Below are 22,601 nucleotides of genomic sequence, written 5' to 3'. Positions count from 1 at the left end.
GCAGGTTTTGGAAGCTCATGCAAATGAATGGTAGTTTGTGATAAGCAGCGTGGTGTTCTGTTCAAGGTTAACTATGGCATTTTGGCTATCACTCTCATCATTTCTGTGGATAGCAATCTTCTAGAGATTTGCTTGAAGTGTTGGTCACACATCTTTAAATCTGGAAATGATCAACATGGTGTTCAGTTCACAGCTAGCTGTAGCATTTGGGCCATCATCCTCAATCTCTTAGAGCTTTTAGATTGGCAGCTCAAAGAGTGTATGACCATGATTTCACTGTTGGAGAGGTTCAAACAGATCTTGTGGCTAGAAGCATGTGGTGATCAACTTGTGTTTGCCTCACAATTGACTTCAACATTTTGGCCACATCATCATTCTCTTGGAGACTTTTTCAAATGGGCAGTTTGAAGATTGTAAGACAACAAGCTCATTGTTGGAGTGGTTAAAGCAGATGCTATAGTTAGGAGCATTTGTTGGCTGACTTGTTCTTAATTCATTATTCACTTCAGCATTTTGGCTTATAATCCTTAGAATTGAAAAAATTCTCACTGAAAGGGATGTTAGCATCATCCAACCACTCATATTGACACCCTTCATCATGGTAAGTCGTATTTTAGACTCCTCTCATTGAGCACATTGAGTTGTAAATCTTGTGTTAAATATTTGAACTACTTGTATTGGGATATGGGCCATAGATTGTTTAATTTTCCCATGTCATTTTGTTTTTAGCTATAAAAATTGTTAGGAATATTACATCATTCCCATGTCTTTGGGTTTATTAGTGTCTTTAGGATGCGTATAATAGTCATTTGTTAGTCTATTTTAGTTTGTTAGTACCCGTGAGTATTTATTATGCTTTGTTTGGAATTGTTTATCCCGTGAATGTATATGTAAAGGAATGGTTTGTTGAACCCAAGGCAGGACTGAGAGGGGGGGGTGAATCATTCCAAACAAATAATTACAGCAGCACATAAACAATTTATAAACAACACATATCCGACACATGAACACCAAGATTTATACATGGAAAACCCAAACAAGGAAAAACCACGGTGGGAGTAAACCACAAGAATATATCCACTATATATAAAACGATTACAAAAATAGAGCTCACTGCTCCAGACTTGTACACCAAGGCTAACTACTCATGGGACAAGATAAAAAAAGGACTTACAAAACCAGAAGCTAACTACACTGAAGGCAAAATACAGAAAAATGATCTGAAAAGAAGGATCTCTTGATCATGAAGTTGTCCTTGACCAACATCAACAAACACAACTCTGATCACAACTGCCAACACTCTGTCTCAACTCTATATCACAGTCACAGCACAACTTGCATATCATTCGAACACAACTCTTCTTCTCTGCTCACACTTCCTCTGATCTTCACCACATCATCTACACTCTCTCTCAACACACACAACTCCGATCACAACTGCCAACACTCTGTCTCAACTCTCTATCACAGTCACAGCACAGCGTGTACATCATTCGAACACAACTCTTATCCTTTGCTCACACTTCCTCTAATCTTCACCACCTCATCTACACTCTCTCTCATTCCAATTTCCACTAACTCAAACATTCAAATGCCTTATATACAAGATAGATCATCAAAACATAAAACAAGTCGGCCTGAATCAAGATAAACTTTCTGAACCAAAAACACACACGTTGATCCACTCAAGGAGAAAGAGAGGACCAAAACACATCTTCCAAAGATTAATTCACCTATTCACAATCACCAGAACCAAACCAACAGCATATCCATACACTATGCAACCATATAAGCAATTACCGATCAAAACATACTCTCCAAAGCAAATAACTCAAATTCGGATCTCCACACGCTACGGTGAGACCCATAAAACATCAAACACACTTCCACAAATCATATCCAGACCTAAGGATAGGTCAAGCATAGAATTTCACAGCCAACAACGAACAATATCACAACACTTGGAGAGCACAAAGATGTTTCCGGACCTCAAAACCAATATATCCACGATACCAAAACTATATCCAATGAAGATAACAATAATATTCAACACCAACAACAAATTCCAGACCCAAGCACTTCTGAAACAACCAACACAGCAACTGCACCAACATCTCAACAAGATAACTTTGCACCACAAACATTCCGGACCAAAACCGGAACAAGTTTGACATCAATGACAAGCACAGCAACACATCAACTCATATTTCTAACAATCTCCCCCTTTGTCATTGATGGAAACACTTGATAAGCACTTAATAAATACTTGATAAAACCTACACTTTAGCCAAAACTCAAAGAAAAATAATATTGCTCAAAATCTCTCAAACTCTTCCAAACTAACAACTCAATCTCTCTGAATCAACAACTCAATCTCTTCTGAACTAACAACTCAACAACTTCATCTCTCCCCCTTTGCCATCAAGGACAAAAGTCACAACAACACTGCACACCACTGCTTCGCTAGAGAGCAGCCACAGCATCGATCTAGGAAAAGAAATAGGCATGAAAGCTCCCCCTGAAAAGATGCATCCCCATAATGCACCTAGCTAGAAGGAGGGGCAATGACCCCAAGCTTCTCCCGAAGAAACTCAAATGAATCCTTCACCAATGCCTTAGTAAAAATATTTGCAACCTGTTCCTTTGTAGAAATGTATTCCAACCGAACTTCCTTCTCAGCCACTTTCTCCCTTAAATAAAGATATCTGGTTGAAATATGCTTTGTTCTTGAATGCGTGACAGGATTCTTCGAAATGTTTATTGCACTTGTGTATTGTCACACAAAATATGTATTGCTTCATCATATGTTACCTTGATATCCTTAAGAATCTATCTCATCCACATCACTTGAGTACAACAAGATGTCGCTGCAATATACCCTGCTTCAACACTAGATAAGGAAACTGAATCTTATTTCTTACTGAACCAAGAAACTAATCTGTCACCTAAAAAGAATGCACCACCACTAGTACTCTTCCAATCATCAATACTTCCGGCCCAATCTGCATCAATATAGGCTTTCAACATGAAATCTCCACCTTCCAGAATGATATCTGGTCTGGGCGCAATCAAAAACAAAAATCCTCCAATAATCAACCTATACTTCTTCTGTTCAACTTCCGGAGACTCATCATCTTTGCTAAACTTGCACCCAACGGTTAAAGGAGTAGTAATCGGAACAAGAAGTTTGACATCAATGACAACCACAGCAACACATCAACTCATATTTCCAACATGGTTATAGTTGGTCTCCTATAATATCGAGATGTAACTCCTAGAGTATTATTCCACTTAATGGAATCACAGCATTTCTGAAAAACCAATATGGTGTCAAAGTCTTAACCTGATCGTTATGCTTGAAGCAGCTATAATATCATTCTTTAATTTTGTGGAGCATTGCTCTGAGGATTTGACTAGATATATAACTGTATTTTCCTCTGCGTAAGCTTAGAAAGGAGGCCCACAATAGCATTCAGCAGAAAATCTGCCCTGGACTTAAACCTTTTGAGTTTAATCTCTTGCATCTCAATCTCCATAGCTTTGGCTTTGATGGATGTGACAAGAGAATACCGGCCAATTTTCAATGCGTTTGTTGTAGAAATCCCCATTCCGACCTTATGTCTAACAGACTAATGAGCGTGCACAGCCATGATCTGTCTTCCCAACTCCATAAGAATGATCTTATCAGTCGAGTGTCTAGGGAGCATGTATGGCTGCCCACTATAGCATCCGACTCTCATATAGGTAAAGGTCGGGAGTTGAAGAAACAAGCACCCATACTCATTCACTCTTTCCCATGCCTCATCTAACACCCTTATGTTCTTTAGAGTCTTGTCAAACTAGCACATGAAGTAGCCAAAGAATGCATCTTGAACTCTTCTGAAATGCAATCTGTTGGGTCTCAAAGGCAGCTTATCATAATATTCCCATACAGGTATAAGCGAGCGGTCACCCTTGGTAGAAAGACCAAGGAAATGTCTGAGTGATGTTGCCAAATACACTAAGTATGAATTCATGTAGAAAGTCATGGTGGTAGGGACTGCTGCAAGTTGCTCGCATAAAGCATCACTATTAATCTCTCCCCATGATATATGATGGGATTGCCTTATGAACATGGTAAACTGATACATCCAGGGTTCAAAAACATTGGAGTGTTCAAGATCCGTCATCATGCTGAGGAGAGTTATGATGTCTCCAATTTCCCACGTAAAGTCACAACGGTACAACTTAGCCCACCTTGAGAAGGCGGCTCGTGGCTCATGAATCCACCTGTTAATATGACGTTTGCAGTCCTTTTCCCTCTTGACATAATACTCGGCTGCACTATCCTTTGAAATTTCCATATAAACAGGTGTTGCTGGTATTCTAAAGACTTTCTCAATTGTATCTGCATCAAAGCAGATTATTGCTTCACCAGGTTCAGATCAATTGTCATCGATCATTCCTTGCGGAATGTCCACCAGGTTCAAATCAATAACCTGCTCAACGGTAAGCCTACAATAGTCCATCTTGAGAACCTCCATTTCTGTACGGAGATCTACCCAGATATCCTCAAGACGATGGACGTGCACGAAGGACTTTTTGATCTTTTCCTTCATACCCCGGTAATTAAAATCTGCCCTGGACTTAAACCTTTTGAGTTTAATCTCTTGCATCTCAGTCCCCATAGCTTTGGCTTTGACGGATGTGACAAGAGAATACCGGCCAATTTTCAATGGGTTTGTTGTAGAAATCCCCATTTCGACCTTATGTCTGACAGACTGATGAGCGTGCACAGCCATGATCTGTCTTCCCAACTCCATAAGAATGATCTTATCGATCGGGTATCTAGGAAGCATGTATGGCTGTCCACTATAGCATCCGACTCTCATATAGGTAAAGGTTGGGAATTGAAGAAACAAACACCCATACTCATTCAATCTTTCCCATGCCTCATCTGACACCCTTTTGTTCTTTAGAGTCTTGTCAAACTGGCACATGAAGTAGCCAAAGAATGCATCTTGAGCTCTTCTGAAATGCAATATGTTGGGTCTCAAAGGCAACTGATCATAATATTCCCATACAGGTATAAGCGAGCGGTCACCCTTGGTAGAAAGACCAGGGAAATATCTGAGTGACGTTGCCAAATACACTAAGTATGAATTCATGTAAAACGTCATGGTGGTAGGGATTGCTGCAATTTGCTCCCATAAAGCATCGTTGATAATCTCTCCCCATGATATATGATGGGATTGCCTTATGAACATGGTAAACTGATACATCCAAGGTTCAAAAACATTGGAGTGTTCAAGACCCATCATCCTACTGAGGAGAGTTATGATGTCTCCAATTTCCCACTTAAAGTCACAACGGTACAGCTTAGCCCACCTTGAGAATCCACCTGTTAATATGACGTTTGCAATCCTTTTCCCTCTTGACATAGTACTCGGTTGCACTATCCTTTGAAATTTCCATATAAACAAGTGCTAGTGGTATTCTGAAGACTTTCTCAATTGTATCTACATCAAGGCAGATTATTGTTTCACCATCATCATTTTTAATGGTTCTTGTCTCTTTGTCAAAGCGATGGGCGCAAGCAAAAACAAATTCAGGTTCTAGGGCAGCCACTGGAAAAGAGGATGTGTGATGGATGTGGCTGTCCAACAGTCACTGCATATTACTATCCTGTGGATCCTCCACTCTCTTGACAAATTTTGACATGTTCACATGCCCTATCTCTGTATCTTTTATGCGATCCAAAGGAGAGGAAACTTGCGAAGGTGAAACTTCATTCTGATACTTGTTATATTTATACTTCATCTTCTTTGGAATAGGAGAGGATGGTAAATCTGACATTGGAGGACAACTTGGTATACTGCGATGAAGACTTAAAAGTGTTAAGGCAACATCATAATCAGCTGCAACCCTTGCACTTCACGATTTTGTGAGAGAAAGATGGGAAATAAATGGGAATGGTGGACATTTGACTTTGACCAATTTCGGATCTTGGGGAAAATTTTACAAGTATACAAGTTGGGAAGAGTGCACATGCAATCGGATTTTTAAAACCCGAATGCAAGTATACTTGTAAAACGGAAAATGGAGAAATGAGTGAAAAATAAAATTAGACTTGCGGGAAATGATGTGAACGGAAAGTACGGAAATAGGTGATATGGATGAATAAAAATGGGAAGATTTTGGGAATGTCATTTCCAAGAAAATGGGAAGAACTTTGGACATGCAATCCGGTTCTAAAAACCCGATTTTAGAAGGATGGGTATTTTTCATCTTTACAACTTGGAATTTTGACAAAATATGGTTAAATTCTTGTAACCATAAGGGAAGAACAATGATTTTCATCCAACTTGTAATCGGGATTTAAAATCTCGAATAAAAGTAAAGAGGGAAAATGGGGAAGAACAATGCAATTCAAAAATTGTTTTACAAAGGGGGAAATCTCTCTCACAAAACCAATTTTTGGGGCAAAATAAACATATACACAAATTTACAACTAAAAAGGAAAAACAAGAAGAAAAGAAAACAAGAAAATGAAACAAAGAAAGAAAAGAAATCATACCTTGCTTCAAACTGAAAATGCCTCTTCAAAAAGATGATCAATCTTTGAAAGGAGGAAGAACTCTTAAATAGAGAATAAACTGTATTCTAAACCCTTGCCACGTTTTAGCAAAACGCCTTGGGCAGCAAAACGTGGCAGCAAATGCAAGGCATAAGAAGTGGTCAATCCTCCATCAAACCCCAACGCCTTAGCATGGAAAGCAAAAACGACTTAGGAGATTGCAGCTTTGTGAAGTTTGGATCCACCAAAACGTGGGTCTTAGGAATCACGTGGAAAATGGTTTAGAAGAAAATAAGGGTTGAATCATTCAACAAATCAGCAGCAACATGTCCCATAGTGAGACTAAGCTGATGTCTAAAAAAAGTGTGATGAGTTATGAGATAGACATGAGTATGTTGATGAGATCGAAGGGGAATATTGTGATTCTGATTATGCGATGATTAGTGAAGCTCTATATTGATGTGTTGTTGAAGTTTTGAAACATTTCACAGAGTCCACGACTCATGAGGAGTTCGGTAAGTACATTTCTTCTGAACAAGGTGATCAGCTCCTTGACACTTGGGATCTACGTGTGTTAGCTCCTAAATATGATGAGGACCCTATAATAGATGTATTCCCTTTTGATAAAGATCTTGAAACAAACTCTAATTTATCTTTGCATGGCTCTGACTTTGAGTAGAAGTTTAGGGACTTTGAAGATTTGGATCCACAATATACAGCTGAAAATGATAACGAGGATGCATGGGAGATTTGGGACAGCTGTGGAGTCATTAATGACAGGTATGATTGTTACATTCCTTTTTCCTGACTTTGGAATATTGCTTATTATGGTTTTGGGATTAATTTATCTATGATAATGTTTTTGCTCTCGCTATGAATGGAAATTCTTACTAATCGAAAATTAAATGATGAAGTTATTTTGTTATCAATATTTTATGAAATCTGTTAATATGGTTAAGATATGACTAACTAGTTTTTCATGCAACCAAGCGGATGTAGAATACGTGACACCTTCAGGAGGGAGGGAGAGTATCATCAAGGAGAGGATTGCAGACTTTGGAAAGGATCAATTGCCATCAAACCATGAGTCTGCAGATAAGTGGTTTTGGTAGTCAATCGTCACCTGGGCTATTAGGTTGGCCTTTCGTTTTGCTTGTCTTAGTCAATCGATCTTTACCCTATCATCCATGGATAGAGAATTGTATGTTGTTTCTGTGTTTTGTCTATTCATGAACATTAATGGATTTGTAATTGTAATATCCCCAAATAAGATACAATAATTTCTGCAAACTAGGGCACAAATCTAATACAAAAAAACTTTTACATCTAGGGCATGTATCTGGTAATTTATTTGCGTATAAACATTTTCATTACAACCCAAAATTCTGATCAGATTTCAGTTCAGAATTAAAACTGAAGGATAGCAAATACTGATTATTTTTACACTCAAGAAAATAACAATTCAAACCCTTATGACTGCCCAGAAAATTCCAAAAATAAATTTCAGACCTATCCATCAAATACATGTGCAAATCTCAAACCAAATTAGCCCAGATCTGGGTCAGAATATTTTTCTAACCCTAGCCATCCTTCCAAAGTGATGTTGGGCTCCCAAATTAACCAGCTCTAAGTATGAAATTGATGCCCTTTAACAGCCGTCCGCAGAAAACCCAGAAATGAAAGATTTGCAATAGTAAATGTACCCAGATCTGACTGAGTCTCCAACACTGATATTATCCTCAATCTGGCCTCCGAACTTGATGAATTATTGCAACCCAGAATAAACAATGTGCTAGGGTTTCATGAACTGGAGTTCTTCCACCAAAACACACTCTTCCGACTAGGGAGAGCCCATATGTCTCACCGAAATCAGGGATACATAAGGATTTCAATCCTCAAGCCAGGATGCAGCAGCAATAAACAGAAATCTTCATCACATAATCTTCACAAACCATCAAAGGTCCTTCAAATCAATTGAATCTCAGATCTGCATATTAGAAAATTCGTCTCCAATGGAGACTCACAAATTTGCACAGCTGTGAACTCTGTCACGAATCCACCTCTTTGGAAGAACCAGGTTTTCGCCCAGCCCTTTTAATCACTGAAGGTTTCCATCCTCAGCGATTAGCTAATGCAAAGCAACAAACAAATTCATCATAAAAACATCATATCAAGCATGCCTTCTTTCTTCCATTCCGCCTCCTTATAAAGGACTCCAAGAAGCATCTAGAACATTAGGTCGACCTGGCCGACTAAAATATTTATTATATTTTGGAGAACTTTATTTAATAAAGTGACATAATAATATTTTAATACTTAATTAAATTAATTAATATTAAGTTATCATTTAAATATTAAGTCATCATTTAAATATTAAGTCACTTAGAAAATTGGGGACATTATAGTAATTCATTTCATGGTCTTCCTCTTCTTTATATATATTAGAGCGATCATTACATATTTACATAAACATAAATTTATACGTGAATCTATGTGTACGTTTAATCCTTGAAAAGATGTACATATATATACACGCATATGGATATTGATTATTGTGATAATGTTTTGACTCTTACCATTTAATATGCCTTTTCGTGGGAGATGTTGTAATGTCCCCTTATTGACTAACTTGGAAAGTGGAACAATTACCTAACTTAACCTTCTTACTCTATCCAAATAATTGCAATTAAGATCAATTAAAAAGATGTCCACAAATACTCAATTGATATTTATGTCATATGTATGTAAATTTATGCAAGATTGGTATTGAACTGATAGCAATGTCTGATATATAAATGTTAGAAATACTATGTACGATATTACTTTATCACTTAGAGTGATAAAGCAATGAGGCTGGTCTGATATGTGAATCTGATTACGCAATGTATAGGTACCACTAACAGTGATATGTTGGCATTTCCAATTTATATATGAAAGCCAACAACTCAATAATAGATGCTATTTCTGATGTATATCTTCAATATCTACCATCTCTTAGTGTCATCCTTGATTTGCATTATTATTGCTTGCAACTGAATAATCCCGAATGGAGTGGGAAAGAGTGCATTTATATATCTTACAGATGATATGAAAATGTTCCCAACAATCATGTTTGTTCCTACTTTCTATCTCTTCTCAACAGATCGCATTTCTTCAATAGCATTCATTCCTCTTCACATTTGCCTTTAAGTAGTCACGCCTTTTCTATAACATATCAATGTATTAAATATTTTATTAATTGCATCCTTGGCATTGGTTAGGATTAGTACCTAATTCATCATCAATGTTAATTATGTTATCATCGTATCCTTTTATTGATACTAACTTCTTTCCCGATGATCATTGTATAGAGAGATTCACTGATGTATACTGACTGTGGATGTTAATCAATCCCTTCCCATTATATCGCTAATCTATAGTGATTATTCTTTTGTCACTTTCTGATCGGTAACGGAGATATCAATGAATGTTATCTTTATTATTGGATGCTAAGGTCTTACTTATGATACTTTGTACCTTGCCACTTTGGATTTATATTGTATTAAATAATAGTCTCTGATAATCTTACTCGATGCTGTTTGCCTTATGTAATAAGCAAAGGTCTTCAATACAATCATCACTTTGAGCCAAGTGAGAATATGTCTTTAATGAAATCACCACCTTAATATTAATTTAGTATTGCTTCTTTAGTCACTGCTGGCATATAGTTTCATGTGTAATTGTTGTCATTCCTTTGAAGTTGCTAATATAAAGATATATCCTCAAATTATAATCTTTGATCAATGGCCCATGATCAAGTTGGGCATTCTATCTCTAGGTTTATAATCTCAGATTTGTGTATAAACTAATAGTCCGTCCTCACCCTCATTGCCCCTTCTATCTTCCTTGTTGAGTTCATGATGCTCCTGTTTATCACTTGCTCTGTCTACTGTAACCATATGGATGATAATTGGATAAGATATTTTAAACTTTCCCTTTCACCTATTATTGGTACTATGTAACTTATTACTTGAAAATGCTACCAGGCTACCGGTCTCGATCCCACAATTGTTCCTTGTTTGTTATCTTTTTGGGTCAAAGATGGGGGCATGACAGATGTTATTGTCGATATTGTTTTGAAAAAACGAAATATTGTTTTTCAACTTGAGAGGAGAGGTGGGGGCGTTACTCTTCCCCGCCACCTCTCGGTCCATCCTTGTTGGCATCCATCATTCAAGATGGAATGCTCTTGCTTGGGCAGTTTTTCGTGCTTATGATATTTATTGAGAAGGGATCCAAGCTCGGGGTTCACTTCTTTTGTGCAGAGAGAAAGGATCTTTCTCTATAATCTGTATTCTTCTCTTAGCATAAATCTTATTGTAATCTCAACAAAATTATTTTGGGGCAAAAACTAGTTTGCATAAGATGGAGTACAGCCTTTCTACCTAGTATAATCCAAGGATTTGGAGGCGCTGGTCTCTGTGGGAACCGTGAAGTTCTGAATTGACACCAGCATTTGAGCAGGGATTTCTGAATCCTCTGATACAGGTATGTCGTTCTTCGTCTTAGCAACTTGTTTTACTTGACATCATTGAATGAAAGCTTAACTGTGATGAGTTCTTTTATCGGATTAAATGAACTTTGCTTAAAAGGAAGATCTGATCATTTCTAGTTTGAGAACAAATGCGTACTTCTGTAACCAAGCTCATGGTATCACAGATTTACATAGTGGTTCTCAGATACCAGTAATTATGGGCTTGTTCCTATAATGTGCGTCATGCTTCTTTGGGTAAAATTTATATTATTATTTAATGAAAGATATCTTTAATGATTGTTCTACATGTTTAGAAAGAAAGTGAGTCAAGTTGTAAAATTCATTTAACTAAAGTTTTTGTTTAAGTGTCTATGATCAGTTTTTGCATAGCCTCGTAATCTTTATTTGCCTTCAGCTAGGAATCCATTATGTTTATAAGTAAGTTAAAGTTGTGAATTTCATTAAGACAGTTCGAACTGCGTAAACTTATGTTCACATTTTGAGGATATGTACCCAGTAAGATTTCTTGACAGTTGATTATAGACTGTAGGTATTAGGGGTCACATTTAAATTGAGAACCAGTTTTACTCGTTTACTATTTGGTAGAATCTAAAGTAAGCCCTGTGAGTCAGAAGAGCTTGTAGAATTATATGTTGAGTAAGGGTGGTGAACACTGACAACACATTATCATGCTTATAATAGAAACCTTGACCAAGGTAGCGCTACAATTAGCATGCAACCATCAATTCGCTTGAACTAGATCCACCACTAGCCAAAGGGTCATGCTAGCTAGGGGGTACCTATAGTGTGTGACCGGCTAGTCTATGTTGGTTCTAAACACTAGGGTCAGATGGCTTAATGGTAATTGATCTATCCTTAGTCTACTTCCCTCATGAAGGGTCGGGCCTTTCCAATAAGAAGAGGCATGGGAGACTTTTAAGTCTATGGTTGGGCGGAAAAGCCCTTGATGATGCTCTCTCTCTCCCATGTTATTGCAAGATTTGCATCTGTTATCAGCAGGAAGTTCGTTACTGTGTAATCTCTAAACTCTTCTCTTTCTTTTCAGTTGAAATAGAATAATAATTCTTTTGGCAGTTAGTTTCTATTTCTGATGAAATTAGTTAGTTAGTCAGTTAATTAGTTAGTTAGTTAATTAACTGTTTCATTTCGGCTGAAATTGAATGTTAGTTGCAAATTCTTTCATTAAAATGTTATAATAGTTTTTGTTTTCTTGCTTAAGTATTATGGTTGTTACAATGATATTTTCTGATTTTGGTATTCATATAGCAGCAATTCACTTTCTTTGCAAAATCAGTTTGTGGTATCCATTGATAACCCATTGTTTGAGATGGGCGTTGAGAAGATAACTGACAATCCTCTTTTTGAGTTGGATGATAGAACAACTCCTAGTTGTAGCATTGCACTTGGTGAAAAATGCAAGGTATAGGATCCGGGAGAAGATTCAGAGCTTAAGTTGGAGTATGGTTTCTAGCTTGGTGTTGATCTTGGTTCACATTATGAGGCAAATGGACACCCTCTTGGGAGGCCACCAGATTTGAGAAGTGCAAAAGAAAAGATAGATGAAGATTGCATTTGGAGTGATATGACACTAGGAGGCATCATCATTCCTAACAACATGAGGTTTGCAAAGGTAACTTGGGTATGCAATTTGTTGATTCCAGTCAAGGACTATTCTTTGGTTGTACTTGCTTTGAGTTGCTTCATTCTTGCATGAAGTTTGGTCTTGAGTTTTGGAGTTGGTGAACAAGTAGTGTGGGATGTATTGATTCTGGGAGATTTTAACATTTCATATTTTGAAAGGTTTCCAATCAATGTTTTAGAGCTTGCTGGAATTTTCAGAACAGCAGCAAGGAAAGGTGGTTACAAGCTTGATGTTTGTCTAGCTCTAGAGAAAGAAGGACCTAAACATGATATCTATAGGTTTGACAATCCATCCCTTGGATTGAGTGATGTTTTATCATATACTAATCTTTCTTTGGGGTTGGTTTTGAAGTCAACGATTGCTCCTTGCACCTTAGTCATTGATACTTTCATGGATAGCTCACATGAGGTTAACCAAGAAGTCACGAATTTCTTTGATGTGCATCTTGATTTGGATGGCACTCGGAGTTTTGGCATGCACCTTTCTACGTATGCAGGAGATTATTCTTGGTTGGCTATCCATGGTTGGGATTCTCAACAAGAATTGAAAAAGATTATTGGGAGTCATGGGAGTGACATTTGGAGTGATGAGGATCAAAATTTCAAACTTAAAGGTGTCGTTCCTGTCCTTAGCAGCCATCTTGTGATTCCATTTGTTCATTTACAAATGGATTTGAGAGATATTTTAAGCAGAGATTGGAGCATTGATAGTATAGCCACTCTTGGGAGCATTCTTTGGCAAACAATAGGTCAGTTTTTCAGTTTGGAGCTTGCTGTTTGGTTGCAGATCAGTCACTTCACTTTACGGTTTGCACTCATTCAGGGGAGTTGGTACAATTTCTTTGGTTAAGTAATAGTTTTCAGTTGGATATTTCTTGAAGGTGTTTTTCAGCCTCTTCCAAGTTATTTTTGAGCATTGTAACACTCAACTTTCATGCTCATACTTGGAGAATACATTGGTACTGCTGTTGTCCTCTGTGTAGAGTACTTAAATCAGATTGTACTTCATTGATTTCAGTCATGTACAGCAGTAGTTATTGTTTATTTCAGACGTTCCGAACTCAGGGAGTTCACCTTATGAAGATTTGTGTTGTAAGCTTTGATAGTTTACCTTTAGAGTTGGTCCAGGACAGTAAACTATTTTATGCTACGGTTTGTCTTTCAGAGGGCCTCGGATTTGTAACAGTGAGCATTAGCACTGCTATCCATTTTCCAATCAGCTTACACGAGTTAAGATTTTGATCTACAAATGAGTTGGATGGTTTCTTTAGTCCAGCAGATGAGTAGTTCTTGGTTGAGGATTGATGGTAGAGGAGATTTTATCATAGATGGTTTTTCAGCTACTCCCATACTCATGACTTATATGTATTCAGTGAGATTTCAGATTGTTCCCTGTCGTCCTAGTCATTTCACATTGTTGATGTTGACCCTAGTCTTGGGATAGTTTTATTTGGAGCATTGGCAGACTTCAACGAAGCCAATTGTGAAAGATCCTCTAGGTATAGTTCAATTATTCTCCACTTCCACTTGGGAGAGTTTGGGTCGCTGCAATCACTTCATGATGTTAGTATGCATATGCTTCCAGATGATGATTGGTTGATTGCAGCAAGCTGGGTTTTTTGGCAAACTTGAGTTTTTTCCCTTGACACTTGGAAATTAAGTGTCGGTGATATGATTCCAGTTGTTGACCAAAGGCATCACTTGATTAGCTGATTTCAGAGTTGGTTATGCTCACATCTTCCTTACTAGTCCCCTGACAATAATAGATCCGTTTCTTGTTTGGGACTCATGAGGAGATATACTAAGGATTATGGTTTTGGGCTGAGCAAATATTTCTTTGAGTTACCTTGGATCATGTTAGATACTAGGATTGTAGTTATGGATCTTGGGTTGCCACAAGAGGTGAAGTTTCATGTTGTGATTAGAGTGGCGCAACATCAGCATAGTGGTTCCTTTCTAAGATTGATTTGGAACCCTGGGATCACTTGGGTTTGTAGTTCAGCAATTGAAGATGAGGAAGCCAATGTTGGCTTACTAGAGTTTACTCCTATGGTGTTCCAATTTAGTTCTTAAAGAGAGCAGTTTGCTAAGGAGTTGACGGAGTTGGTGCAATAATTGATTGCTCTTCTTTCAGAAGGTTTTCAGGGGGTCACTTGTTTGGGTACCTTACAGGACATTTTTTTCAGAAAATGGTACTACAGATCTCCTAGGATGACTTGGGACCCTCAGATCATTCTTGATTACAGTCTAGAACAATATGGTGATTGTAGAGTTGCTTTAGCATTGCTTTGGGAAGGGCAATGTGTCATGTCCCCATTTCCTAGTTCTCTTGTAGTGGGGAATTTCTATGTCGCCATGTGTTCAGACAAATTATTGAAGATAAACGACACTCTCTAGAGTGATTTCGGACAACTCGTCTAAGACTTACTATTTTCAGTAAGTTACTATATTTAGTAAGTGTCAATTTGGACACCGATTGGTCAGTTGGGAGTTTTGGCTGACTTACTATTTTACAAAGTTACTATTTATAGTAACCACTAGTTTTGGCAGCTAATCATAACTCCAACCTCCTCTCAGCTTCAATTTTCAGCATCTTTAGTTTCAGGGTTTGGACAATTAATGCTTTTTTAAGTAAAGGTTATTTTTAGTAAGTGCTATTTTTAGCACTTGGTCATGGTCTCAATTCCTTCCTGAGTTCAATGCAATGGGTTTCAGTTGGACTCAGTGGATTTATATTGTTTTCAGAAGAGTTGTATTTTTATTTCATTCACTAAGTCTTATAAAATGCTTTTTAAAACTTCCCCCTTGGCCTAGTAACACAGCATCGTTTTTTAAAGAGGGCCATCTAAGTGAAGGAAATGTACTTAAATTTTATGAGTCTATATTACTTGCCTAAGGGGACGTCTAGGGGTTATAAGGAGACAAAAGTAAATTAAAATGTTGTATTTGTGAGCTCATAAAAGTTCAAACTTCTCTAGGGATATAAAGTTCCAGTTTTGGAGGAAAAAGGTTTCAAATTGAAAGATGGCCCTATAAATACATGGCTTGAGCTCTCATTTCTATATGCTTGATTTGACAAGTTAATGAAATGCTGCTGGAATGAGCTCAAGGAGTTCTTCTTTCACTGGTTGAGGACGAAAACACTCTTCTTGTCTTGCTGGTTTAGGTGGTGAGAGACCCACCCTAGCTGGTTGGTGTTCGTGGTTTAAGATTTAAAGAGATTTTGGCTTTGTGGGTGTTTTTGGGTTTGAAGAAGATGAAGAATTATACAGTTTTCTGATATGGGTTTAATGATTTTGGTGTGGTGTGTGCTTATTTGGAGTGTGGTTCAAGTTTGATGAAGTTTAGAAGCAATTTCAGTGAACTGGTGTGAAATTTCTGATTAGCGAGAAATCAGATTTATGCTCATAACTCAGTGGGTCTGCTTAGTTTCATTCTGGGTATCATTTCATTACACTCCTCATAGCTTGGCGCCTCTTTTCAAGGCATTATATACCTCTTTGGGTGAAGGACTGATTTATTGTTGCAAATTGCTCTCCTAGGGAAAAGCTTCAATCTTGCCTTGGCATGTGGGGTTGATTGTGGGAATTTCTGAGCATTGCGGTCTACAAATTCTTCCTAAAGCTTGCTGTTGCAGACTTTCTGAGATACATTTCTAAGTATTCTAAGCCTTGGTTCTTGTATTTATGACTGGTGATAAGTTGGAAACTTCATGGAAGACCTGTAGCTACTTGTATGAGCATTTTGAAGGTGTATCAGACCTAAGACAGCGAGTAGAGTTACCTTTCTCAAGGTATTTTGTGCTTATTTTTTCTTGTCAAGTGTTTACTTGTTGTAATACAAAGTTGAAAGACAAAGAATTATAAATTTATGATCAGCAGTACTTGTAGCTCTTATATTTCAGTTTTGATGAGGTTTATGTTGCTTTCTATGTATGTATGTTCGTTTTGAATGCTTGGGAAACAATCAAATCAGATTAATGCTTGCAATTCCTTTGTATTGGTAAACCATTGCATGCTAAAACTTACATTAGCGAGGATCAAAAAAAAAAACAGGGGTGGCCATTACATTGGCTTCAGGAGAGAAACAGAAATAAGGCTTTCTTCTTTAACTCAATTAAGGCCAGAAGTCATGGGAACGTGATGTCCTCTATTATGTCTGCTCAAGGAGTTCAATTATTTTCCCTTCAAGAGATCTCTAAGAAGGATATTAGCTATTTTTATTCCCTGTTAAACGGGGACTCTCCCCCTACTAAGTATGAGGAGAATCAAATTTTGGATTGTATTCCTCATGTTGTGTCTAATGAAATGAACAAGATGCTTATTAGACACATCTCTTTAGATGAATTGGAAAGGATTGTGTTTCAGATAAAGAAAGGGAAAGCCCCTGGCCCTAATATATTCCCGATAGAATTCTTTCAAGAATTATGGGAGATTATCAAATAAGATTTGTTGAAGGTGGTGCAAAAATTGCAAAGGAGAAAGCAGATATTGAGAGCAATGAACTCTACATTTCTTGCGCTCATTCCGAAAAGAGAAGGGGCTAATTCACTGGACCTGTTTAGGCCAATAGCTCTTTGCAATGTGGTCTATAAGATCATTTCTAAGATAATTGCGAAGAGACTTAAACCATCACTCAATACTATTAAATTTGAAGAGCAAGGAGGCTTTGTGGCCAACGGACAAATTTTGGATGGGATGATACTGCTTTGATGGGAATGGAAATAATTAGGGAAGCATCTGGTTTAAAAAGAACTTAGGATATCTATCTTGCAACCTTAGGGCAGAAAATTAACGAAGGAAAGTCTTATATTTTTTTCTTCAACACTCCCCCTCTTATTTAAGCTAGGATTGCTCAGGTCCTCCATTTTCAGGATGTTTCTCTCCCTTTTGTGTATTTAAGCATTCCTCTCGCTGTTGTTCCCTTGCCTAGAGAGACCTGGCAGAATGTTTTAGATGAATTTTGGGGAGAAAGTCAGTAACTGGACCCTCAGGCAGCTATCTTTTGCTGGTAGAGTGTTGCTTCTGAAGTTTGTGGTTCAAGCGTTGCCAATTTACAGGTGTATGGTGCAGATCGCTCCCTTAAGCTTCATTAGGAATCTGGATACTCTTTCTAAGCAATCCTTGTGGGCTGGTACCTTGGAGTCAAAGAAATGGAGCTTTGGTTAAGTGGGAGAATATCTGTAGACCAAAGCAAGAGAGTGCTCTCAGTCTTCATTAGGATTCCCTCACAGCTCAATCCTTGGCAGAAAAGCTTTAATGGCATTGGTGTACTAATCAAGATCAAGCTTGGGCCAAGATCCTCACCTCCAAATATCTGAAAGGTGAGCAGGGTGCAGATGTTCCTAGGGTGCGCCTAGTGGGTAAAGGCTCTATGATACGGGATATTCTTAAAAAGAGTGCCAACTTGGTTAAGCAAGGCTTGTTTTGATGTGCAACAAGGGTTCTAAGGCTCTTTTTTTGGCACAACTCTGAGGACAGTTTTCCCTGTATTTTGACCACGTATCCACACTTGAAAGATCTCTGTTTCAGTTCCTTGGAGGCTGGTTGGCCCAAAGTGGAGGATTTTAAAGTTATTCAAAGATTGGGTCAGGTTGAGGTGTACGGGTGGAAGAAGTCCATTGAATGGCCGCTGGGGGGATCAATTGAGCATCACGAGGAGTTATCTTGAACTTCGGCTAGCAAAGTTTGCAGCTCTTTCAGGGGTAGGGATATCTTGGCTTGGAGCCCTAATCCAAGGGGTGTACTTTCAGTGCGCTCTGGGTGTCAAGTATCGAACCAATAAAAATATTGGGGAGTTAAGGTCCCTTGGTAGAAAAAAGTGTGGAATAATTTTGCTTGACCTAAATATAATTTCTTCTTGTGGTAAGCTACATGCAATAGATGTCTCACTTAAGACAATCTTCAAATGTGGGGATTCCAAGGGCTGTCAAGATGATTCCTCTATGGCAACAGTGAGGAATGCTCCTCCCATATGTTTTTTCAATGCACCTACTCTAGAGATATTTGGCACTTTTGGTGGGGTGTTTGGAAGCAGACTTGTATCCATGCCTCTTCACTTATTGACTTTTGGAGAAATTTGGGAAGGCCTCTAGCTAAAGCTTTCTTTCTGTAGGTGGCTTGGTCTATTGGACCCTACTGCATCATCTAGCAAATTTGTCTTGAAAGAAACCGAAGAATCTTTTAGGGAAGGAGTTTGGGGACTCAGCAACTTTGGCTAAGGATATCTAGTATGATTCAAGACACTGTTCTTGCTAGGTGTAAGGTGTTTATCCCCTTAGAGCCTAGTGAAGTTGAGATGATGAAAGGTTTAGGCTTTTGTGAGAATGGTTATGGACCTTCAACATTTTGGCGAAGGAGTAATCCCATAAAGAAAACCCAGAGAGCCAGAAGGTGGACTCCACCTCTTAAAGGCATATTCAAGATTAACTCATATGCGTCTTCTAGAGGGAATCCTAGTCATGCTGGGATTGGAAGAGTTGGAAGAGATAGTTTGGGTGTTGTGCATTTCTTCTTCTCCGTCTACAAAGGTGAGCAGACCAAAAATCTTATGGAAACCCTTGCTCTCCTTTATACTGTTGAAAGAGGATGCTCTCTTGGGTGGCGTAAGGTTATTTGTGAGTCTGACTCAGATTTTGGTCAATTTGTTGAACAAGTAGAATTTTGAAGGTGTTAATTGGCAATTGGCTTTGATGGCTCATCAAAACCTTAGGTTGAGTATTGGATTTTGTTTCTTTCATTCGCATCCTGAGAGGGGAATGGTGTGACTAATTGTCTAGCTAAATGGGCTTCTGAGCAAGTAACTGATTGGAATATTTGTGATTGGGATCATCTTCCTCCGAAATGCTCTCAAAGGTTAGAGAAGTTGGTTGGATAGAATTTGCTTGCAGAATGGGTGTTTGTTCGGGGTTTTGCGGGACACTTTTCCTTTGTCTTGGTGGGAATTGTTGGTTGGTTTTTTGGGTCCCCTAGTAGGACTGGGCAATAGCCCTTTGGTTGTAATGCTGAATTCTTTGGATTGAATAAATTTTTACCCCTTTGATTCAAACAAACAAAAAAATTGGTAACTTTTGGATCCTATTCAATGTGCATGCCCCTAAATACTAGTTCTCTTAGGCAAATTTTGTGGGAGGACATATGTTTGTTCAAAAGGGACTATCCCAATTTCAGATGGTATGGCAGACTTTGCTAATTTTATCTCGGCAAGGGGGTTATAGACATTGGGCTAAGTGGTTCTTCGTTCACTTAGTCTAAATAAGAGGGCCGATAACAATCTCATCTAGATCACGGATTGGACAGGTTTCTTATCTTTGCTAATTGGGACATTTGGGACAAATGTTGCCGTTCAGCCCTTGCAAGAATTGGTTTGGATCACACTCCTCATTTGATGACTTGGGAATTGGGCATTAGGAAAGGGAACTTCTCTTTTAGATTTGAAATATTGTGGACTCTACATCCGGAAATCAAATCCCTAATAGAAAAATGGTGGGGCATGGAGGTGAAAGAAAATGCTATGTTTAGGGTGATCAGTAAACTCAAATATGTTAAAAGGAATATAGATCTGTGGAACAAACATTCTTTCGAGAACATATTTGATCAAAAACAGGAGGTCCAACAAAAAATCTAGGAAATTCAAAATGAAATGGACTCTATGGGGGCTCTAGAAGAAATCTGCCAAAAAGGGGAAAAAAATATCATTTTTAATCAGCGTAACATTATCCGAAAGAGAGGAAATATTTCCTAAAGTAAGCTCCATGGGACCCCTTCCTAAATTTCAATAGCAGAGTTTTAACCTTCCATTTAACTTTGAAAATCAAGTAGTATGGACAATATAGAATTTGAGTTTCTTCGGAAATTTAACAATATGGGAAATCTTATTCTCGAGTTTCAGAAAAGATTTGTGCTAAATAGAGGTCTGAACATTCGACCCATCATCAATAATCGGAAGAAAAATGAAAGGTTAATGCCAATGTTCGAATTGAAATTATATTATTGTTTGACAGATGGTGAATACTGTCCATAACCCAAAACAGTTACCTCTTACCCCTATTTTGAATAGCCTCGAAAATGTATGTAGGCGATGCTCTTGCGGCTTTATGTTTATGAATGGTTGTATGCAGCTTCACGCGTACACTGCACGTGATTTTCAATTAATTTCTTAAGCAGACAATGAATAAGATTTTGCACAAGCTGCAGTTGAAAATGCAAACCTGGGCAACAGCGAATGAAATTGAAAAGTGGGTAAGATAGGGGGGCAGATGCAAGTGCAAGTGCAAGCGCCAGCGCCGCCTCTGAAGAAAGATGAAGTGCCCATCAATGGCTGCATAGCGTCTTCAGCGTCATATGTTGTTACTCCATTTGAAATGCCCGCATCTCATGCTTCCTTCCCCCTCCAAAATTTTCAAAAAAGGCTGATAAGCTTTGGCTTGCGTTCATTGCCGTATCTAGATTTCTGTGATTCCTGCTCTCATTCACAGTAATTATAATTTGCATTTTAATTTTCACGTTTGTACGTGCGCGTGGTGAGGGGGAAATCCCTCTTACAACCACATTACTAATTGTGTGATTTGTCTAAAAAGGTGTTTGTGAAGAGTCTCATGTTTATATTTGCTTGAGATGTTTTCCGCTATAATTCTATCAAAAGGTTTTTAAATTGATAGTTTGGATAATATGTTAAATTTAAAATTAAAATATTAAAAAAGTAAGAATGATGTTTTGGGATTGTAAAAATTGAATACAAAAAGGTCATTCTCTACCGTGGAAATATCTTATTATTGGTTGGCTAGCATTGTAAAATAGTTTGAGATCATATATTCTTCCAAATAATATGTAAAAATTCTTATTTTATGGTTGAATTATGCCAACCATGTAAAGTAGGTTAGATAACAATTTCAAATGAACAAAATCTTACAAATTGAATGTATAATGATTTGTTAAGATTGACTTTAACCTTAAGCTTGATTTATACTAAACTAAATTATGACTAGCAAAGTTGAACTTAAATTTGTTCATTAGAATAAATGTTTATTAAATATTGATAAGAAAATGATTTATTTTTTTAAACACCCTTGTAGTTTGATTGATTGATCATAACCAAAAATTGTTCTAAAATATCTTGTAAAAAACTAAACTTTATATATATATATATATATATATATATATATATATATATATATATATATATATATATATATATATATATATATATATATATATATATATTTATTTATTTATTTATATTTATGTGTGTGTATGTGTATGTATATATACATATATATGTGTGTATATGTATATATGTATACGTATATATCTATATAAATATATGTATATGTGTGTGTGTATATATATATATGTATGTATATATGTCTACACACACACATATATATGTGTGTAGACATATGTACATATATATACATACATATACACATATACATATATATGTATATGTGTGTGTGTGTATATGTGTGTGTATTAAAATCAGTCTTACAGAAATAAAAAATAACTCTTCAAAATATATAGATTGTTTTTTATACATTGGAAGAATCATTAATATAGATTTTTAAATACATTTTAGTTTTAGTTTATTTTAAATAAATATAGATTCTAAATAATTTGTTTGAATACTAGCATTCTCCTTAATGACACTCCATAATCTATCAATGTAATTAGTATATTCTAAATTGTTTAAGCTTATAGAAACATGGTTACACCATCAAATCAAAGAGAAACCTTGATTTATTTTTTCTTTTTATTTTTTATCAACAATTTCAATAATAATATTAATAATAAAATAATAGGATATTAATCGCTTCTCGTGGTCGATTAGGGTTTCAGATGGGTGGGCATGGTTGAGCAAATCAATTCTTCGGTC

General features: G+C 37.1%; 1 protein-coding gene across 4 annotated transcripts in view; it reads right to left on the bottom strand.

The window, feature by feature from the left end:
• The window catches only part of LOC131029758 (fructokinase-like 1, chloroplastic), a 47,733-nt gene extending 26,417 nt beyond the window's left edge, over positions 1-21,316 (bottom strand). For 3 of the 4 annotated variants that reach the window (XR_009102823.2, XM_057960407.2, XM_057960405.2), the window contains exons 1-2: positions 20,941-21,316; positions 20,775-20,863 (exon numbers count right to left, since the gene is read on the bottom strand). Coding sequence is in view for 3 of the 4 variants with exons in the window: in XM_057960407.2 (XP_057816390.2) it covers positions 20,775-20,863; positions 20,941-21,056 (205 nt within the window). In the remaining variant the exon portion in view is untranslated. The remainder of the gene's footprint in view (positions 1-20,774; positions 20,864-20,940) is intronic. The other variant, XM_059211193.1, reaches the window with a different exon arrangement.
• Positions 21,317-22,601: the final 1,285 nt, after the last annotated feature.

This window comes from Cryptomeria japonica, chromosome 9 (genome assembly GCF_030272615.1).
Source record: "Cryptomeria japonica chromosome 9, Sugi_1.0, whole genome shotgun sequence".
NCBI lineage: Eukaryota > Viridiplantae > Streptophyta > Pinopsida > Cupressales > Cupressaceae > Cryptomeria > Cryptomeria japonica.
This window is presented reverse-complemented; position numbering and strand designations above follow the sequence as displayed.